Below are 20,832 nucleotides of genomic sequence, written 5' to 3'. Positions count from 1 at the left end.
TCTTATATACAGACCAAGGAAACATGGTTAAAATATTAAAATGTGTAGTATTTAGTGTGTCATTTTCTCCTTTATGAATTAAACAGAATAATACTATAACAGACGCCTGAACTGAACTCACTTCATCATACATTGTATTTTACATCTATTCTCCTAGTATATGATTTTAAATTACCCATAATACCTTTGGTGTGATGTGTATGCAGTGCCCCTCCTGAGAGGACTGTGGGCAGCTCACCAGTCCGGATCCAGTAAAAGCCTGGTAGATCCGCTCCACGTTTTCGCGCCGCCATTTTTTAAAAACCACCTCTACTCGGGAGCGGTGAAAAACACACTAGCGTTAGGGGCAGCAGATGACCCGGCGCGGCGGCCAGGAGCACAACAGTCCCGTCTAACAAATGAAAGGATGGGGGGCATCAGCAGCAGCTGAATTCAGAGAAACTGGATCGGGGGCCGAGGGGAGAGAACCGCTTTCTGCTCACTCTTGGGTGACTTTTGTTGGATTTATCCGCCGGTCCGCACCAACATGCCATTTGCCAAACGACTCGTGGAACCTCAGTTGCTTTGCAGGTATGAAATCCCAAACGAGGAGGCTCTGCTTTTCGAGGATCTGGTCTCCATCAGTAACGTGGCTCTGTCTCGGACCTTGCGGCAGCTGTCGGACCTGGCCAAACATGCCTGCTCCATATTCCAGGAGCTGGAGAGCGAGCTCACGTCCACCAACCAGCGGGTCAGGGGGCTGCAGGGCAAGATCAACCGGCTCCAGCAGGGCTGCTCCGAGCTGGACCCCAAACAGGAGGCAGTGCGTGAGTACCACACTGTCCGTTATTATGGAGGAGGCATCCTGTCCGTTTGTCACCACTGAGTGAAATTACGCTTCAGTAACGACGTAGATGAAAAAAAAAAAAGTTAGCTAAGTTTAACACAAGTTTACAGAAATGACAGAAATGATGCCGTACTAGCTTAAAAGCTACCAGAAAGTGCGATAAAGTCGCCGTGAAGTTGTAAAGTGTTTTCACAAGTTAACTCACAATGTTAAGTGTATTTTTTTGTTGTTGTAACTGTCCCTTCGCTGGTTGTGGCGACGTTATTCGCCCGTTGGGAGACTGAAGGCTGTTTTCATCTTCTTCCCACGCTGAGGGGCGTGTGACAGCCGGGCTGTAGCATAACGGCTCCATGCTAGTAGCCACTTAGCTATTACACCGCTGTTAACCGCCCTGTATGCTAGTTTACTTTAATTACAGTGAAGCTACAGGTAACTTTTTTTTTTATTAATGAGCAGTTCACTGTGTTTCTTCCTCTAATTCAGTCAAAAGTTAGATTTTATTTGACTTTTTAAAAGATGAATGAGTGTCAGTGTGTTTTATTTTGAAACGCTGACAGTTGGTGTAGTTATGAGCTCGAGTCCTGGCTGGGTGTGTCCTCACCTCATGTGTTGAACTTTGCATGGCCATCAGTGAGAATTCATTACCCTGATAACACAGCAGGTGGCCATGCCTGGCTCCTTTTTAGTCTCTGTGCCCCCCCCCCTCCCTCCTCAGTCACTGGGGGGTGATGTGAAATTGGTGTGTGTGTGTGTGTCTGTGTGTCTCTGTGTGTGTGTGTGTTTATGTTTAAACTCTCCAGGAAGCACTTAACAAACCTGTGCACCCCTCTTTCCAATCTCGACAATTGTCCCGGGCCGGAAATGTTTCTCCAGCTCGGACATACCCGAGTGGATTTACCCCGCTTTAGTTTGGGTTCAGCAAGTCCCTGCATGTCCCCCAGACCCTGCTTCCTGTGGTCTGTGAGTGGGTTGGATTGCCTGAGGGTTTTTTTTCTGCAGACCCCTCTTAGCCGTGATGCCTGCAGAGATGTTTTGCCGGTGTTTGTAACTCTCGTAGGTGCACTTTGCTTTGCTATTTTTCCCAGTTCATGTTAAGTGCAGTCACAGTCAGCTGACCACTTGCAGTATGTCTCGCAAACCTCCATGAGTCATCTTGGTCATATCTAGTTTTAGTAAGTCAAAGGAAACCGGATCTGCTGCTTGGTCTTGCAGACAGTTTGAGCCTGATTTAAAGAGGCTCCATCAGTTCATATTTGCAAGTACGCTCCTCTCTGAGCTGGGATGCAACATGCATTCTTAAGGGATGATGATAAGTGACAGTGTATCTTGTTTCTTTTGAGTTTATCTTAGTTTTCCGTGTCTATCCCGACTCCATGTAAGTTAATCTGGGAAGCTACTTTAAAGAAGTATCGGTTATTACAGCAGAATAAGTCATATTTTATGAATAAAGCACTCACAGCTCACTTTAAGCTGCCGTAGTAAGTTGACACCAAACGGCAACATTAAAGTCGAATGATTTACTGTCTGATTCCTCCACGTCTGCACCGCTGAGTTAATATATTGGGATGGAGCTATCAAATCCCTTCCTGCTACATGTTTGTTGCGCGGGAGGTCTCGCGTGCTTGGTAACCAAATAACCCCCTTTTGCCTGGAAAAGCCTAATTACTCTTAATTGTGCTTTTCACATTAATGGTGTCAGGGGCAGCCTTAAACAACAGAGCCCTCCCTCATCTGAATGACAATTAGTGTAAATGGAGCAGTTCAAGGCAGTGAGGGCTCAGCAGGCGGGGGTGGGCTTTTATGATGTGGCTGCGACTTGTCCCCAGATCGTCTGCCGAGGACCACAGCTGTGGAGATGCCGTGTTGCATTATGCAGAATCAGATATTGACTCATCAGCTGCTGTCCCGTGTGAGCCACCTTGCTGTTTGGAAGAAGGTTGTCTTGTGGTGCAGAAAAGTACCATTGGTGTGTAATATTGTAGCTGTTTTCCCTCCCTCTCTGGTGATATTTGTATTTGAGCATATTTTTGAAGTTCTTTGTGTGACACATTTAGGTCAGAGGACTTGGTTTGCTCGTTTCACTTTTGCTCCAGCTCATACCGAGCCTTTCATCCTCTATCAACAGCACCAGCTGTACAAGAGGCATCCATATATAGACACTCAAGCGATGCTTCTACTGTCTGTGATTGATTGACGTGGTTATTTATACAGTGAAATCCAACCAACTCACACCAGAGATCCTTTTAAACAAACATACAAATGTGTCTCTGAAGATGAAAAATAAGAAAATCCATGCGAAAAGCACTCTTTGGACTCACACACAAATACACACCGGGAGCCTGGCATCTATCCCTCAGTCCAGTGTTTTGGACAGCTCTCCTGTGACACCCCATCATTGTCTGCTATTGACTAGCGACAGAGCTCCTCAGCCGGGCCGAGTCTCTGTTGTGCAGTCCCATCATGTAAAAGCACTCTGCTTGGTTTTAAGTTACACCAGCTCAATGTGGAGGGGGAGCCGTAATACTTGTGGTGGCAAGTGGCCCTCCGGCTTTTCTGGTCCGAGAGCACATGGCTGGCAGTTCACCCGCATTCCTTGTGCAGACTGCACCGGAGACTGTGTCACAATAGCAAACAGAGAAAAGCGCATATCCGAGGAGAGGGACTTTAAACACGGCAGCACGCAGGATTTTAATAATGCCTTTAATTCCTGGCGCTGTGTCATGCTCTCTCTGCTCATTATGGACAAAGGAGCAGGGCCTCGTTAAATCCATCATGCATTAGTGTTGATAACTGTGTGCACAGTCTTACATAATCTTGAGACTTGAGCTGAAAGTGATAAGACGTGTTATCGGTTGTAGTACTTGCACATAAACATTCAAAATGCTTGACTCAAAAAGTGGCAAAGAAGTTTTATTTAGCACATGTACACAATTTGGATAATAAGGTGCATAGAAATTAGAAATGAACGTGAAGAAACAGGATCTGTATGTTATCTTTTAGATTAGCACACTGCACTCACAGTTTCTTTATAGGCTATGAGATTTATTCTGAAAGTATCCATTATTTAACCAGCTGATCAAGTTTGCTTTAATATTGAGGTGCAGTCGACTGAAATGATCAAACTCAAAGTAATCAGCTTATATAATACTTTGCCTGACACATACTACATGTGACATAACATTTAAGAAAAGCCACAGGCCTGCAGCAGCTATGATGATTTCTCCACTGTGCTGCTTTCCCTGCTTGCTTAAACAACCCCTTGAGTAAGATTGCACACCATGTATTTATACTCTGCAGCTAGCGTCCTTTCCGTCTCTTGATTTCACTCCGGAGCCAGTCTTCCACTTCAGCTCTGTGAGCCTCGTTGCCTGGAGTGAAAGTTTCAGTGGACGGCAGCAGTAGCACATCATCTACTCCACTAGAGAAGCGTAGAGAAGGAAAACACATTAGCCCGCTGACAGTCCGTGCCTTCTGCATTTCATTGACCCAGTCCGGCCATTACCAGGGCTTTGATTTACTAAGTGAGGCCGCTACAACGAGTCAGTGCACACTCCATCAGAGGTCAATCCATGTTCGGATTGCACGATAGAATTTCAGATAATGTGGGTATGAAAAGATTTTAGCAGTGAGTGAAATCAAATGTAAGCGGTAGTGATTTCACTTTTAGTAATCATGTAGCTGAGTTAAATATATGTGGTGGGAACAGTTGTGGAAAGAAATAAATGCCACCGTCCTCAGTCTCTTTCCACAAAAGCGAATACACACTTTCAGTCATTCACACAAAAGAAAGTCATCAGTGAATCGTGGATCGCATGCTGGAGGTCTCGAGAGCCTCTACTCGTCTTTCATTATCAGAACCGTGAGCATATTTGTGCAGGTCCAGACAACCTGCCGCTGATATAGTACCCCTGCTAATTATAGAGCAGATTTCAAAGACTGGCTCATTTATTCCTGCACCTTCCCCCCTCTTCCCAGACAGGCACCGAGAAGGCCCAGACAGCCATGATGCTGTGCCCTGTTGTTTTCATTCAGCTGTCTTACAACTCATATCTTTCTTCTTCATCGCAGCTTTTTATTCAGCACTCTGACTTTGCAGTTTTGGGACCAGAGAATGAAACAAAGTGGCCGACTATGAACAAAACGACAGCTTTGTTCAGTGTTCTTGCATTGTAACCTGATAATGTGGTATAAACACTTCATTGTCAGCGAATTACTTTTTACACCAGAGTCCTTTTTTGACATTGAAACGAGAAGTGCGGTCTCTGCACCAAGTTGAACTCAAGGCTCCACTCGGCTCCATTAACTATGTGTGTGTCTCAGCACCTCAGCCCCCGGTGGATCGCTCGGCCCGTGTTTGAAGTGGTTTCTGCTGAACCGTTCTGTCAAGTCAAGCATTCCAAAAAGCCAGTGACCAGGAAACCACAGCGCTCGCCTCGCCTGCACTTCTGGGACCTTGCACCCCACACGTGCTCCCTAAATTGGCCCTGGATGGCTGGTGTGATTAGGGGAGATGGAGGTGGGGGGGGGGAGAAGCAGAAGTTAGAGGTTGAGGCTGTGTTTGTTTATGAAAGGAGACGTTTTGTTAAAATGAAGGTGAAGGTTTTTCATTGCTTTGCTTGAGGGAAATGTGTGAGTGATTACACTTTACATTCCTGCGGTGGGACCCTCCGCGAGAGCAAGTGCTTCTGAGTGTGGGCTTCTATACACCTTTAATCCCTCTGCTGGTTTTCTGTATATTTTCAGGTACATAGAGCAACATTTGTGTTAAGTGTGTCGAGGGCTTCGGCGCTGGAATGTATGTGTGTGAAAGATTCCTGTTTTTGTAGCGATAGGCTCCCTGAGAGGAAGTTAAGCTCCAGTTTGTTGTCGGCGAGACTGGATTGTTTCTACTGCTGCAGGAACTGGGGACCGTGATAAGCTATCTCCCTGCCCTGAGGTGTATGTGCGTCTCTTTATTAAATAACATTCCCCAGCAGCAGCCATTACTCTTTATGGAGATCTGAGTGTGGGGCTGAGGGGCTAGCAAGACAATTCAAGCCTGTCCTGAAGAGGAGGAGGAGGTGGTGGGGGGGAGCAGAGTCATCTACCCCCTGACCTCAAAAGCCTGCTGACCTCGAAACCCCCCTCTCCTACACACCCCCTTCAAAACACAAAAGAGCAAACACAGCCGCCCCCATCTTGCTTATCACTCAGCCTCTAAAGACTTGACCGGCCAATTAGAGTGGATTTAATGTTTGACATGATGCTGAATAGCCACAGGTCAGCGGACCGGCGAAAACCTACTGCAGGGCCAGGGATTATTAAACTGTCAAAGTCAACTCAATAACTTCAACAAAGTCTTCCGTCCAGGTCGTCACTCATAGCTGAAGAAGAACTGAGCCGTGAAAAGCTGCACGGCTGCTTCTGAATGTTTTTGCCATTTACTTCCTTCAACTTCAACAAAGAGTTCTCTCAGTTTGAAATCTTATTTTTGATCACTGAACACTTGGACCACATATAAAAAACTTTGTGCCACAGTGCCGATTGTATGTTGTAGTTCTCTCAACAAAATAGTGATCCGACTGTTTACTTCAGGGTTTCTGCAGCAGTAGGTTAAAGGGTTTGTTGTACCTGAGCGCTCCACGTGTCAGAGTAGTGTCCGAAATTAAGTTTTTGATAATATATCAGGTATGATTTGAATGTAATAATTAAATAATGAAAACTTCGTAGCCATTTGAGGACACATTCCAAGTTTATGAGGACCTGAATGCACCTTGAAGTCCGTGTTTATTTGATTGTCATGAAGTCCTGTCACTGTTCCAGTTGCTTATCCTCAAAGTGGACAAAGGGTGGATAAACGTGACACTATACTGTAGGTTGCGACTAACTTTGAAAAGCATAAAGAAAAGCATAAAACCCTCACATTTAAGAAGCTGGAACCAGCAAATGTTTGACATTTTTGCCTGAAGAATTGCTTGAACGATTAATTGTCTATCAAAATAGTTGTCAATTAATTCTTTATTCATCCACTAATGATTGCAGCTCTATCCGACAGAGAATACAGATCTGTGTCACCTCACCTTTATTTATTTAGGACAGACGGTGGATCTCTTCAAAATCTGCTCAGCTCTCCGTCTGAACCCACATGTGGCTATAATTCTTAATACTGCAGCAGAAACGACAAGGTTTTGCCCGAATATCAAATAAATACGCGTCTGACTTCAAGCTAAACTAACTTTACTGTAGCATGCAGTTTTACAACACCTCACCACATTCTTTTTCCTGGCAACCTGGAGAAATATTGACAGCTCACAGGGCTATAAAACTATTGTCGGCTGCTCTTTGTCTCGCCGCCACTAGCCAGAAGCGTTTCAGGCCACCTGCGTGGGTTTCCTCTCCCAACTCAGAATGTCTTTAAATGATATGATCTCCCACTCTGCTTTTGTGCTCCTCCAAGCTCCCCCCTCCCGGGCCACCACCGTCACAAAGACAGACTTAAATGTTATGCAATGGAATTATTCTTACAGATATGTTGGGACACATCTCGGGATCTTTGCAGGAAGAGAAGATAATAAAAGATGACAACGTCTAGTGAAATTCTCATGAACTCTTCATCTCTTACTCCAGTTTAATGAGTTGCTATCTGGTGAGAGAAATTAGTTGGAAATGAGAGATAAAGGATCTGAGACACACAGACTGTGTCCTGCTTGTATAAAAAGAACCTTATATGAACCTCCTCCGCTTTTTAAAAGACAATTGTCATCTCACGTTAAGACAAACGTAAGGTGTGAAAACGCTGGGTGGTGGGGAAAATGATGGTATTTTAACAGGAAGGAAACACATGTGAGGCTGTGGTCTTTGCCGTGCAGGTGTTTAGACTGGGATTTGACTGGAATGTGAACTCCCCTCACCTCTCCTCTGTATACGAGCCAGTGGATCAGCCAGGCCGAGTCTTTAAAGTTGAAAGAGCCTTTTCATCAATCATCCCACCATCACACATGTGATGCAAAAAAAAAAAGCAGAAGCACCTGTGGATATGAGGGCGTGTGCAAACTCATCGTCTCAGGCAGTTGGTCTGTTGGAATATGGACAGTTGGAATAATCTCATCCCCGCTGTGAGATATTCAGCAATATTGTTACAGTTTTTACAACATTATGGCCTTCACCATAACAGAATATTGAAAGAAACCTGGCGGCAGCTACTACTATGAGCTGTCTGTCTGTTGTCTGTTAAGTATACAACTGCAGCCAAACAGTTACATTATCTTTGCATAAAGACCGGAAACAGAGGCAGACAGCTAGCCTGGTTCTGCCAAAAGGAAGACACTGCACCTGAGATACTATATACCATGTTGATAGGTGTATTTTTGTAAAAAGTTTGGAAAGAGCCAGACTAGCCGCCTCCATATGTTTCCAATCTTCCAGGCTGTAGATACATATTCAACAAACAGACATGAGAGTGGTGTCAAAATGTTTTCCCAAAATGTCAAACTGTTACTTTAAAAGGTCCCATATCACGCTAATTTTCAGGTTTATACTTAATGCTGTCTATTATACTATATACTACTATATTATACTGCAGCACCTCTATTCACCCTCTCCAGAAAAGCCCAATCTATTCTGATTGGTCAGCTTTCACAGGCCTTAAACTCAACACAAGAACCAGAAACTCAGCCTCCACATAATCAGACATCACTGTTGAAAGCCTCATCTGCCATTGTGTGTTTTCTGTGCTGTTTGCATTTCTGCAGTAACAGGCCATCCTTTTTTGCCCTCACAGTCCTGCCATGTTAGGACAGACTCCCTCTTCATGTTCTTATCTGCTTCCTGCTGTGTTTTGTACCGTGCTGTGGGCCCTCACTTGTCACACTTATTTACACATTGAGTACAAGTGGTTGAAGGCGCCATGTAGCAGGCTGGTGCAGTGTTTGTGAACGAGCATCGCTGACCTGGATACAGAGATTTCGGGTGCTCTGCTTCTCGTCACTTCAACACCTTTTCCACTAATGAACAGCGTCACTTTTGACACACAAAGTGTCTTTTCTCAAACATTTATCTTACCAAAACAAGTCCTGCATTAAGGTAGATGCCAAATCTCACCTAGAAAATGTTTATTATAGCAGAAAGGGACTTCTACTTAGTCCTTTCTTTCATTTCTTTCATAGTAAAGATTTCATGCCAGATGTGCTTCATTTTAATGCTCCAGATAGCACTAGTTGTGGCACTGAGAATGACCCGAGGCCTCCACACAGGCTTTCCTGGACAGGTCAGTGTGAGAGGACGGCTCTCCTCCGCCTGGCTCATTGTGCTTTGAAGCACACGCAAGTTCGCCCTCCTGCACTGGCTTTTGTTCCTCCGTCCTTTATACCCTTCTCCTCTGGGATATTTCCTCGCCATCCGGATTCATCTTTTATCCTTGCCAGTAATTTCTGTGCCTGCCCGCTCCCTCAGGCGTTTTGTATACTCCGTTTCCTCTCCTCTGACTGCTTTCTCTGAGCTTCTGGGTCTCTCTCTCGCACTCACTCATCTCCGTATCCCAGTTTCTTATTTTGAGATTCAGCCAGACCCGCTCCCAGCAGCCCCACTGGGGAGAGACCATCCTGCTAGGGCAGCAAAAAAGTGCCTTGCCACAAAAATGGATGACCTGCTCTCCATTATGTTCTGCTTTGTAGTTAAAAATTATCTGGATTAAACATTTATTGACCACGATCAACCTAGAATTGACGCTGTGTACTCTGTTCATTTGTATGAGTTAATATTTAATAGAGTTTCTGAATACTAATGTTTAAATCACTGCACTGTGAGTTCTAGTAAATGGCAGTGCTTCATTTATAAAACAAGGACTGGGCTCAATTTTCTGTGGGTTTTCTGAACTTCACTACAGTCAAATGAGTAATCAAATATCCCTTGGCTCAGAATGATAGAGAAACAGGGTTCATTTCCAAGTAACTCCTTTTCAAATCCTTTTTATTGTGGACACTGATACAGACTCTCTACAGATACTTACTTTTGAGAAAACAGGAAATTCCTGCTCACCATCAGTCTTCATAAGAAATGGATTCTCACCCTGAAGAGAGATCCAGTTACCAATCTAAAGGTTGCACCCTCTGAGCTCACTTGGGAGTTTTGACTCGCAGGGAACTTCCACTGACATCCGAGTACTGAAAACATGTATTGAAGGAGACGCTGTATTGTTGCTTTTCCACAAAGAAGACCCAGAAATGGTTAAATCCTCCAACTCCACCTGTTTAGATTCAAACATACCGTGGCATTATGTCGCTGGAGCTCCCTGGTGAAACAATGGTGTAATTCTACCTTAACATGTTGACTGTACACATGAGAGGCCAAAAATAGTACAGCTCATCCAGGAGGGATGTGCTTTAGTGACAGTCGACAGCTTTGGTGTGTGTCCGTGCTCCCACAGCAGTGAACATGTTGGGAGGGAGCGACTTGGAAAAAAAAATAATATTTGGGATAAACCCAGTTTTATATCCCCCATCATAGCTGCTGTTGGGCTTTTGTGATGATTTGCCCAGTCTTTTCTTGGCAACCACTCTCTACATCAGGCAGCACGCCATCACAGAGCAACTTACTCGAAGAGTTTAGGCCTCATTTTCAGTTATACAATGTTAGATAAATCAAATTAGCCTTTTCTGTGGTTTTCCACTCTTTTCCACTCAATAATATCAAGACGATTTGTTTGCTCTGTGTGCCGTGGAGGACAAACCGAATATACAGAAGGGACGACCAGAGAGCTACGGTATGGGATGGGAAGAAAATTGTCTGGAAAGCTTCTCGGCTTCCTCAGTTATTTTGGTGAAGTTATGAATGCTGTGGGCGACAGTAAAAACCAGGAATCGGCAGTGAATACCGAAGTGTAAACGCATCCAAAAAGAACAGAGATGACTTTAAACAGGAGGCAGTACTTGAATAATTCACTGATGCCACCGTACAAGGAGTATAACGTCACTATGTTACATCAGTACAGCTGGCACACGTTTAACTTTTGTTTTCATAAGTGGAGAAATTTGCTAAATTGGCTTAAGCAGGAGTGTTGTAGTGTTGTTAGTCGCACACATATTAATGACAGGATGTTATAGGCTAGTCTTAAACCAGATTTCCAGTTTTAGTGACTACACTTGTGGTTCTGACTTGTTTTCTCTGACAGACCCTGGAGAAATAGTTCCTGGAAATAGCTTTTTACAACGAGTCATTTATGGGAATTGCGAGGGCTTCTGGCCTCTGTTGCATCACAGCGCTGACGGAGGGTCAGCCTGCTGAGCATGTTCACATCAGTTTATCCGAACCGAGTACTTCCTCCTCCAGGCTGTGTATGAAGTGGTAGCTGGACGCGACGCACGGGGGAAAGAACCTGAAGGTGCTGCTGTGTTGTTACCAGCTGATAAGCCCCATCTGTTGGACGTCAGCCCCAGAGCCCACAGCGCTGTGGAGAGAAGGCGTCTTTCATGAGAAAGCACGGACTTTCATTTTCTCCTCCTGCAGGAACACTGCTAAACTGTAACCAGACATCAGGATTTGTTTGTGTGTGTTTGTGTGTGTGTAACTTTTTCCTTTAGTTGGGAAACTGAGACATTTTCATGTCATGAGTTTCCTTTCCAACTCGCTAACACACCCAAATAATTCAATACAGTGTGAGACGTGTTGTTTACAAGACTGGTTTTATACATGTTATAATAAGAAATATGAAAAACTAAAAGCACTAAAACCAGCATGATGAAGTTTGACTAAGGTTTGAACCTGATTTCTTGGACGATGAATGTTACTGGTGCTTGTTTTGCTTGATTTAGCAGTCAAATGGCTCGGTCTCATCCTCAGTCATGATATGCATCAGTCTGTGGGAAACTGCAACTGCTGAATTATAAGGATAATCACATTTCTTCTCAGTCGCAGAAATAGAGAGGTGGATTGTTGTGGTTGTCTGGTACCATGGCTCAGGTGCAAGCTTGTAAACCTTTTCCGTGGTTTTGTCCTTCTGTTCACACGCAACAAATTTGATGAGATAGTCTTTCAAAGCAGCTGGAAAATGCATTCAAACTGGGCTACATATCTGGTCAAATATGTCTCAGACTACCTGCAAATGCAGCTTGACCAGTCCCATACCAGTGTGTCCACAGTGCGGTCACACTTGTGACTCGAACATTTAAGGTTGATTTTAAGTCCAAAGGTATTTATACACCAGGGACGTGAGTATTAAATGACACAGAAATGCAGAATACTCGCTTGCAAATACTTCACATCAACTTGTTTTGACGGCGATGCAAATTTGCACGTTTGAATAGATTCATATCAGCTCATTCATCAGAGAGAATGATTGCACGCTGTGTTCTTATGACAAAAACAACAGTATTGACGTACCATGAGCAAAATGCCTCCAGTGTGTAAGGTCCTAGGCATGAACGGGACCGGCTAGATCAAAGGCCCGATCCAGTTCTCAGAGTCTCCACCGACCATTAAACAAGAGCAAAGTGGAGGTGAGTCAGGCGATCCCTCTAGAAAAGAGAAACACATAGAGAGAGACACATGTCTGCCTGACATCCAGACATAAAAGCACTTGTGCAAATGAAATGGAAAGCAGGGCTTGAATGGCTGCCACGCTGAAACAGACCGGCGTTGGGCCGAAGGCCTACCCTCGCAGATCTCTTTGTGCAGGCGAGCTGCATGCCAGCTGGCCGGCTGCTGGGAAGTTTTGTGTGACTCATTACCTCTCTATTGAGGGACACAAAGCCGGGCCGCACTCGCCCATCAGAACTCGGAGTCTCCCAGCCTCCCGTTTGCACCTTAACGTGAGGTCAAGGTCACGGCTCCATGCTGGGATAACGCTCGGCAGCTTCATCGTTCAGCAGCCAATCAGCGATAGAGACGTCAGCCACGGGACCTGTTTGAATGAGGCTGTCAGTAGGAAATCTCTCCATTCACTCCGTGTCTGGACAGTTACCTCAGCAGCACTGTGCTTAAAGGAAGAAATGTAGCGGTTGAACCCATTTGGCAGGACACGCTGATGGCTATTGATTTGAATTCTTTCACTACATGTGTCCTTTAAGTGTGCCCCTGTTTCATTCCCTGCTTTATTGCCCGTCTGTTTGCTCACTATAACTAAATGCCACGGTGGCACCAGCTTGTGACAGAAATGTCTCATTTATCACCTTGATGATGTCTGTTCAGTCCTGTCATAAAGGCGTTGCGTTTTTGTTCAGCCAATGAACCCTCTTGTTAGTTGGAACAGGGTGGACCCAGAGGTGTGGGAGCTTTACTGAGCAGTGTTTGGTTTTGAACATGTGCTGTTAGAGGTGCTGTTGTAAAGGGAGTGCAAAGAGGTGGATCAAAGCAACTTCATTCTGACATAGGAGAATAACACATTGTAATCAAAAGCATATGCACCGTGTTTTAGGGGATCCAGGTTGTAGCCGCAGAGCGATGATATAGGCGTAGATACGGCGTGAAAAATGGCTGCTGTGTTATTTTGGACTTAAAAACATAATAAACTGCATACCAAGGCTTATGGATGTGATGAGTTATGAAAAGCAGCAAGAGTTTCTCTGTTTTTCTTTGCGCTCACTCTCTGTGAGTGTGGATTTGTAAAGTGTATGGCTGGTATCAGGTTAACCCTCTATCTAAATGTGGGAACCTGTGAGACTTTGGACCATCTGTGACTCTGCAGATGGCCCTGCTTGTTAAAGTGGGCCATGGTAGGACCCTGCCGTCTACCCAGGACGGGACAATGGAGATTACGGGTGTCTGATCTCTTGGTTTAAACACAGTCTGAGGACGGCAGGACACGGGGAGGGGCACACTGCCCTGATCTTTGCATCGCACCACTGTTGTTTCATCCACATCAAGGAATTATAAGACGCAGGATTTGTCAGGCAAGGAAGAAGTCATTTAGTCTGTCACTGAGGGTGACATAGATGTGTTTACAGAACACAAGATATCTTGAGTTGAGTCTCTTCTTGGTAGGCCATTTGTCCTTCAATAGCACGTGTGCTGCCTTTTGTTGTGTCTTTTTATGACCGCTTTAAGAGGAGTATTCAAGGAAATGGTAATCATTGACAGAGGTCAAGAAATGTTGGTTCTTCTACTTCTTTAATTCTTTAAAACCATTGCTCTTGTCCATATGAAGCCCACATTCCCACACCCTATTTGGTGTGCTTTGTGTCATGATTGTTGTTGATGTTGGTGCCTTGCCAAAGAGTGATCTGTGTGCTCAACCTGTAGGGCTGCGAGAGTGAAACCTAGTACTCGGGCAGATGGGGGAGTCTGCAGGAGATACAGTACTCTATAGACAGGAGAAGGAAGGAATTAACATTTCTTTAAGCTTGATTTATGTGGGAGAGCGAGCTCAGAATACACACTGTTTTAAGTGACACATTTAGACAATACAATTTCTTGGCAATGAACAGGTGCGTCATGACAGTAGATATTGAGGGCGTGTTTCTTTTCTGTAAGTAGTTGAGGTAAACCAAATATTTGTTTTTGACGTATATGCATGTGTACATACATACTCACCTCCTGTTCTTGTTCCTGAGGGGGTCTACAAGTTAAAGGAGCGCTGATCCTGATCTTATTAAAGAGGTGTCGGCCAGCTCACGAGTGAAAGTAACGGGCTGAGTCAGACTCACTTCGCGTGTGCTGCTCTTAATCCTTGGTCATTCATCAGGCTGGAAAGAAGACACTTGAAGTCTGAGAGGGATATAATGTGATCACGGAGTAAGGATAATGTTTTGTAAGTGTGTATTTTGGCATTCGGGTTGAATAATGAGTTATTGCGCAACAATCACTTGACTGGTTCGTCTTCCCACAGCTTTTTGTTTTCATGACCTCTGCCATGAGAACGCCTTAGAAACCCGAGACGTTGGGAATGATCCGAGGCAAAGGTATCCAAGAGTGATTTACCTCTCATCCGTGAAACACCTTTAAATTTATGACTTCATGTGAGGGAGTCTAACCGTCTCCGCCAGATTGACTTTTGACTCTAAATGATGGAGGCTGCTCGTATTGTCTCGACTTGAATCAATGATTCATTCCATTGTCATTCCTGATCTATGTTTTTGTCCTTAGAACAGGATATTCACAATAACAACCAATGAGCATTAGGGTTTAACTGTAAAATATAGTCGAAGAAAATATCTTCAAGATGTTGCGAGGTAGCCTGAACGCTTGGCCGAGGCTTTAAAAGCCGTTTGATCGTATAATGTTACATCACGTGCAAAGCCAAGCCAGATTTCATGCCAAGTAGTTGTGACAATGAAAGGCCACATAATTCAGACTATAAGAGAGATAATTCAGGGTTTAGTCCGTCATTCCCTACTCCATCCCTACTCATCCCATCTCAGTGCTTCTATTATGTTATAGACTCGAGGCGTCAGACTCCTCTCAACAGACAACAATGTATTTCTGATAGCAATACACAGGGAAACATGCCTTTCCGATGATGTCATGCGCAGCCAGTCATGCCATAAGTAAGAACTATGCCGAGCTTCTTCTTTGAAAGGCACTGACTGGGCAGCTGCCTCCTCGGTCTCCATCTGTGAAATGTATACGTTCAACACGGGCCTTTGTTGCTCAGCGGCGATGGCACTGACCCAGGGTCAGGGGTTTGAGTCCCACTGTGGCTGCCTATTGTGAAAATATGCACGCTCATTGTATTTTAATTCAGTTTAATTTGGACCAGGTGTCATCCCGACGGCTTCATGAAGGAAGCTGCATTGTGGAAAGGGATTCGAGGGGAAGTGGAGGATGAGATGCAAGTGGAAATGTGGAAAAAGATAAGAAGTGTCGTCAACAAAGCAATCTGTCTGTTTTGAATGTGGGCAGAGGGAGTGTTAAGCATGCAATCTATGTTTTCGTGCTGCCTGTCAGTCTCTTTCACAAGAGTATGCTGGTTGTTTTTTCCCTACTCATCATCAAGCGATGGCTCATAAACATCAGCCTTTCAGTTATTGGTGCAGCCTGTGAAGCAGATTACAGTTATTTGCTTAGTTATAATTACTTTTCACTACTTTTGACTGCAGAAACTCATAGTGTGAGCAATCCAAAGCCTGGTGAGCATGTTCGGAAAATATTTTATCTTGTTGATTAGTAGGTTACAGTTGAAACAACATTTAGGTCATAAGTAACATCAACAAAATGGATATCATTTGTTCCAAGGTTATGAACAAGTGGAAGAAAAACAAACCAAACTAAGCAGTTTTGCAAGTGAGGAAACTCAAGCTGTTGCTCTTTTCAGTTTTTAGAAAAACGCTCTAACTTGCAATGTTAAAGAAAGGGAGAATTCACAGAGTACAGCTTTTGCACACCTTAAGATCGACAGGTGCGTAGGAGAAGACCATAGGCCGACAAAATCAGGAAAAAGACTCCTGCACACTGTCCACTTAACTTGCAATTAAGTTTAATGACAACAACGTTTCGGTACTTAGATCTTCATCAGGTTATCAGGAACGACATTTCGGTACTTAGATCTTCATCAGGTCATCAGGAAGGAAACCTGATGAAGGTTATCAGGTTATCAGGAAGATAACCTGATACGACCCTTAATTCATGTTTTGCAGAAATCCCTTTAGTAGTTTTTGTGTAATCCTGCTGACCAACCAGCCAACCAACAAACAGAAACAGATATTTGACCATATGGCCTCAGTGAGGCCTCAATGTATATATCACACTCAATAGATTGAAACCTACCTTTTTAAAGAAGAATTTGAAAATGTAACCAATGTAATCAACCAGTGACCTTAAAAAGTTAAATTGAATCGGATTGGACTTGGAGAACTCTTGAAGACACAATTTCAAGGTGCTTTCATGTGCAGTATTTCCTCTGCTAGTTTATCACATAGGTTTGAAAGCGTAGGTCAATCTGAGCTGACCCTGAGGTGTCTTGGCTTGGTTGACCGTTACCGTGGCAGCAGTAAACTCAGTAAAACTTGGATGCTTGCATTATGTGGATCCATTGATCATGCTGCGTCATACATGCCCAGATGTATGGAGCCGTTGAAGATAAATTGCTTTCTGGCTGAATGTGTGACGGTAATGGGTTTACAGCAGGTTTTACAGCCTCATTTGCTGTATCCCAATGTGGAGAAATACACCCTTCTTTTAAAGATCGAATAAAAACGGGTACGTTTGGCAGCTGCAGAATGATTCATGCAGTCGAAGTCGAGTTTGATTCCAAAGTTTTCCGTTTATTGACTCACATTAGCTGACGCCTGTTGATGGCCGTGTAAGTGGAGCAAACTGAACACGACTTACAGTTGTTAATATTGAATTAACTGGGGGTGTTTTTAGAGGATTTAATTTAGTGGTGGTGACAGCGTGGATTGTTGGTGGCTAGTGTTGTAATCGTGTTGCCTGTGTTGACATGGAAGGACGCCTATGGGAGGGGTGCTGATCGCTGACACAAAGAGCCGTTTCACCAGATGTTTACGATAACGTGGAATTTCACATATGACTTAGGAAAATGTGAAGATGGTCCAATGTTTGTACAGGGTGAATCCTTATTTAAATATCAGATATTTTTTAGCTAGAGGTAGAGCTCCTGGGTAACAGATGAGTCACTGTGATGAATTTGCATATTCCCCTGATCCCCCGGATTATGATGTTGAATTTAATCTGTTTTTTATGACGCCGTGGGATTCATCCACATAAGTAGCTTGAGGTCTGTTTGTATTTTGGGGGTGTGTCATCCTCATTTTTTTTTTTCTAATCTCTAATCTAAAACTTGTTTTGTTGTCGCTCACAGGCCTGCTCCTGTCGTTGCACATGGCTTTTGTTGGTCACGGTCATCAGTGCGAGTATAGAAAAACCAGAATGAGGAGTAGAGGGGAGAAAAACCTGACAGTCCTGACATTCCCAAAGCCCTCAGGGTGAAGGAGGATACATTCCTCTGAGCACAGATGTGACCCGTCCATCTGGACTTTTACTTTCTGTGAGGTCACAGAGCTGTAGTGTAACAGAGGAAACTGGAGGTGTGATTCTGTCATCCTCCTCATGTTTCTTGTCGGATATCACACCACAAATACACAGTTTTCACACCAAAAAGAGACTTAACCACCATCCATTGAGACCTCATTTCCCACCATAAACAAACTGTAGAGGAGCCTCCAGAGGGGACGTGTCTAGACCTCCATTACTCAATGTTTGTAATTACACTTGAGGTTCAGCGCTCACTCAACACACACACATCAGATCAGGGCTAGTTAGAGGCCTTACGTCAGCAGTTACGCAAGGTAAGCCAAAGAAGTAAACCTCACTATGACCTTAAAACATCTGAGAGTTGTCCCAACAGGCTCCACTACAGATGGAGCAAAGCAGCATGGTGGATTAGACTTCCAACAATGCAATAATCAAAAAGTGAAAACTTTCCTGTGCTGTCACTCATTATTGCCATTTCAGAACAGGTTGCATCCTGCAGTTCAGCTGTTCAGAAGAGACACTATTTTACTTTTTTGAAACCCTTTCGTGGTTGTGGAATAAACACTTGAATGTGACCAATCGCAAAACAGATGAGAGCAGCAGCAGACCGCGTGGTCGCTTGAGGCAGCAACTTGCCAGAACATCTGCAGCTCCACGTTTAACCTCGGCCGTACAGATGTCTGATTCTCTGTATATCACTTCCTCCCATCCTGTTGCTCATCGGGATTTTAGGCTGACGGCCAGAGACATTAAAGGTCGCATGAGTTGTTGACCTGTTATTCATTAGCAGTGCTCACCGCTTTCACTTTCTCTATTAGTTTTCTATATAGGAGATTTCTTCATACTTTACTGCTTAAAACCAGCAATTACAAACCTTGCACAATTCCAGTTTTGCATGATGACAACAATGAGGCTATTTCAAGTAGATTCATAAGTATGATAATTTTTTTAATGTTATATTATCATTGATAATGTCTATCATACATTTTCTTGTGTGTTGATTTAAATGGACTTGAAGGACACTGAACTCTCCTGACCCTCCTGTAGTGAGATACAATGTCCATAACAGTATTGTACGAACACTAAACTGCAGGATCATTTGTCATGCAATATTCCCTTTCTATGAATGACAAAAGATAATTTGGTGTATGTACCTGACCTCAGTCTGATCTCTTTAATCTGTGACAGCGCCCCTAATCTCCTGGTTGAAGGGGATCCCGTGTTAGGTGACACACTTCTGTCCCTGTGAAGTTCAGTGTCACTGCTGCTGACCCTTATTGGAGCAAAGACAAAGCATGTGGAAAAGCCTCCTTTCTTTTCATTAATATTCAATCTCAATCACAGGCTCCTCCCACACAGGCGCAGTGACATCTGGTGCGTTGTGGGCCAATGTCGCTGACCCAAGCTGCCTTTTAATCACATATGTTTTTATTCAAATATCTGCCAACTTGCACTCAGATACAGGCCTGCTCGTGCTTCTGATTCACTTCAAATAGGCGTGGCTCATTTATTTTATCCAAGAGTTCAGCAATATTCAAAGTAAGCACACAGGCGTAAAGGAATAGTTCAAGATTTTGGGAAATATACTTTCTTTCCTTCTTGCTCAGAGACACACTCTCGTGTCTGTACAGTTAAAAGGAAACTACATTAGCTGGAAATTTCAGCTCAGCGGTAAAATTGGAAACAGAGGGAAAAAGCTACGTGGCTCTGTTAAAAGTAACACAATACACCTGCTGACACCTGTAAAGCTCGTTGATTAATATATTATGTCTCACAACTTCCTGGAGGCTCTGCTGGTTCCTTGGAAACTTCACAGTCCAATGACCAAATTACAGGAAATAGTCCCACATAATCCCCCGTAAAGCTGCAGCGTGTTGTTTTTACTTTGTTTTTTTGGTACAGATTTAACAAATGAGATATAATGTGCTAATTTAGTGAGCTTTAGAGGTGCTGGTTGGTGGATTGTGTTAACTTTGGACAGATACAGGCTAGCTGTTTCCAGTCTTTGTACTAAGCTACTCTACCTCTCCGGGCTTCAGCTCTGCATTTAGTGTACAGACATGAGTGCAGTTTTGTCATCTGACGCTGTCTTTGCAAAATGTTGAACTATCCCTTTATTATTAAAGATTAGTTCCTCAGTGTCTGAACATACTGTATGACTTACTGTAGGAATAACTTAAATTTTTAATAACCTGGCTGGCGTCAGAAGTGATGTAATGATCCGTTAGCACTAAGCGGGCCGCTGTTTAACGCCTTCAGCGTATTACTTGATATCTCACAATCCTCTTGTTCGTGATTAGAGGGTCTGCAGAGCTGCAGGGAAGCTTTGGACCCACAGACTGGTTCGTTCCATTCGGGCCTGCCAGTGCGGGATAAACTTGAAGCCTCGCAGTGATGTCACTCTGCCTCAGCTACAAAGTTGATGTGATTACCATCTTAGAAATCACCGTCAAGACTGTGGAGAGGCCAAATTGCCATGCATGTTCTCTCGGCTTCTCTCTCTCTCTCGCTGCGTCTTCCTCGTCTCTCTGCGAGTGTTCCTGTTGAGCCAGGTTCACCCTGCTGTGATATCATGCCCAGTGGAGCCAGACTAATCACAGTCACTTCCCTGGATCATTCCCACACTGTGTAAGCCATTCATTTTCTAGACACGGGGTTGTCTCTACCGCTTAGTCAGAAAAGTGGAAAAAAGTTATTGTACTTCTTGCTGAATGTCTGGTTGCATTTTTTCTTCCTCAGTGCGGTTTGTCTTTTCTTTTTCTATTATTCCCACTCACCGAGGTCCTGACCCAACCCTTCAAAGTGACTCGGGAACCTGTGCCAATTAAAATCCCTTATCTCATTGTGCCTCTTCTTCAAAGGGAGATTATTCTGCACACACAGAGACACAGGAACTACACGAGTGGCTTGCGTACAAGATTTCGGTGGCTCTAAAAGCATTGTTGGCTTTCCTCTCTGCTCGCATTCCTGCAGCTCTCTTGAGCAGCCTCCTGACCACACAAGAAGGCTAACGTTCGTACAGTCGAGGAGCCGAGGACAGACTGAGGAGTTCGCCAGTTATCAAATATTTACTGTTTGCACACGCATTCTTGTGTTTGCTCGTT

At 44.0% G+C, this 20,832-nt stretch overlaps 1 protein-coding gene across 3 annotated transcripts in view; it reads left to right on the top strand.

Moving 5' to 3' along the window:
- The first annotated feature begins 232 nt into the window (after positions 1-232).
- Positions 233-20,832, top strand: part of nhsa (Nance-Horan syndrome a (congenital cataracts and dental anomalies)) — a 58,542-nt gene continuing 37,942 nt past the window's right edge. For 2 of the 3 annotated variants that reach the window (XM_084355155.1, XM_084355153.1), the window contains exon 1: positions 233-806. In XM_084355155.1, coding sequence (XP_084211281.1) covers positions 527-806 — 280 coding nt within the window. In that variant the 5' untranslated portion in view covers positions 233-526. The remainder of the gene's footprint in view (positions 807-20,832) is intronic. The other variant, XM_084355154.1, reaches the window with a different exon arrangement.

This window comes from Pagrus pagrus, assembly GCF_965226575.1.
Source record: "Pagrus pagrus genome assembly, chromosome: 6".
Classification (NCBI taxonomy): domain Eukaryota; kingdom Metazoa; phylum Chordata; class Actinopteri; order Spariformes; family Sparidae; genus Pagrus; species Pagrus pagrus.
This window is presented reverse-complemented; position numbering and strand designations above follow the sequence as displayed.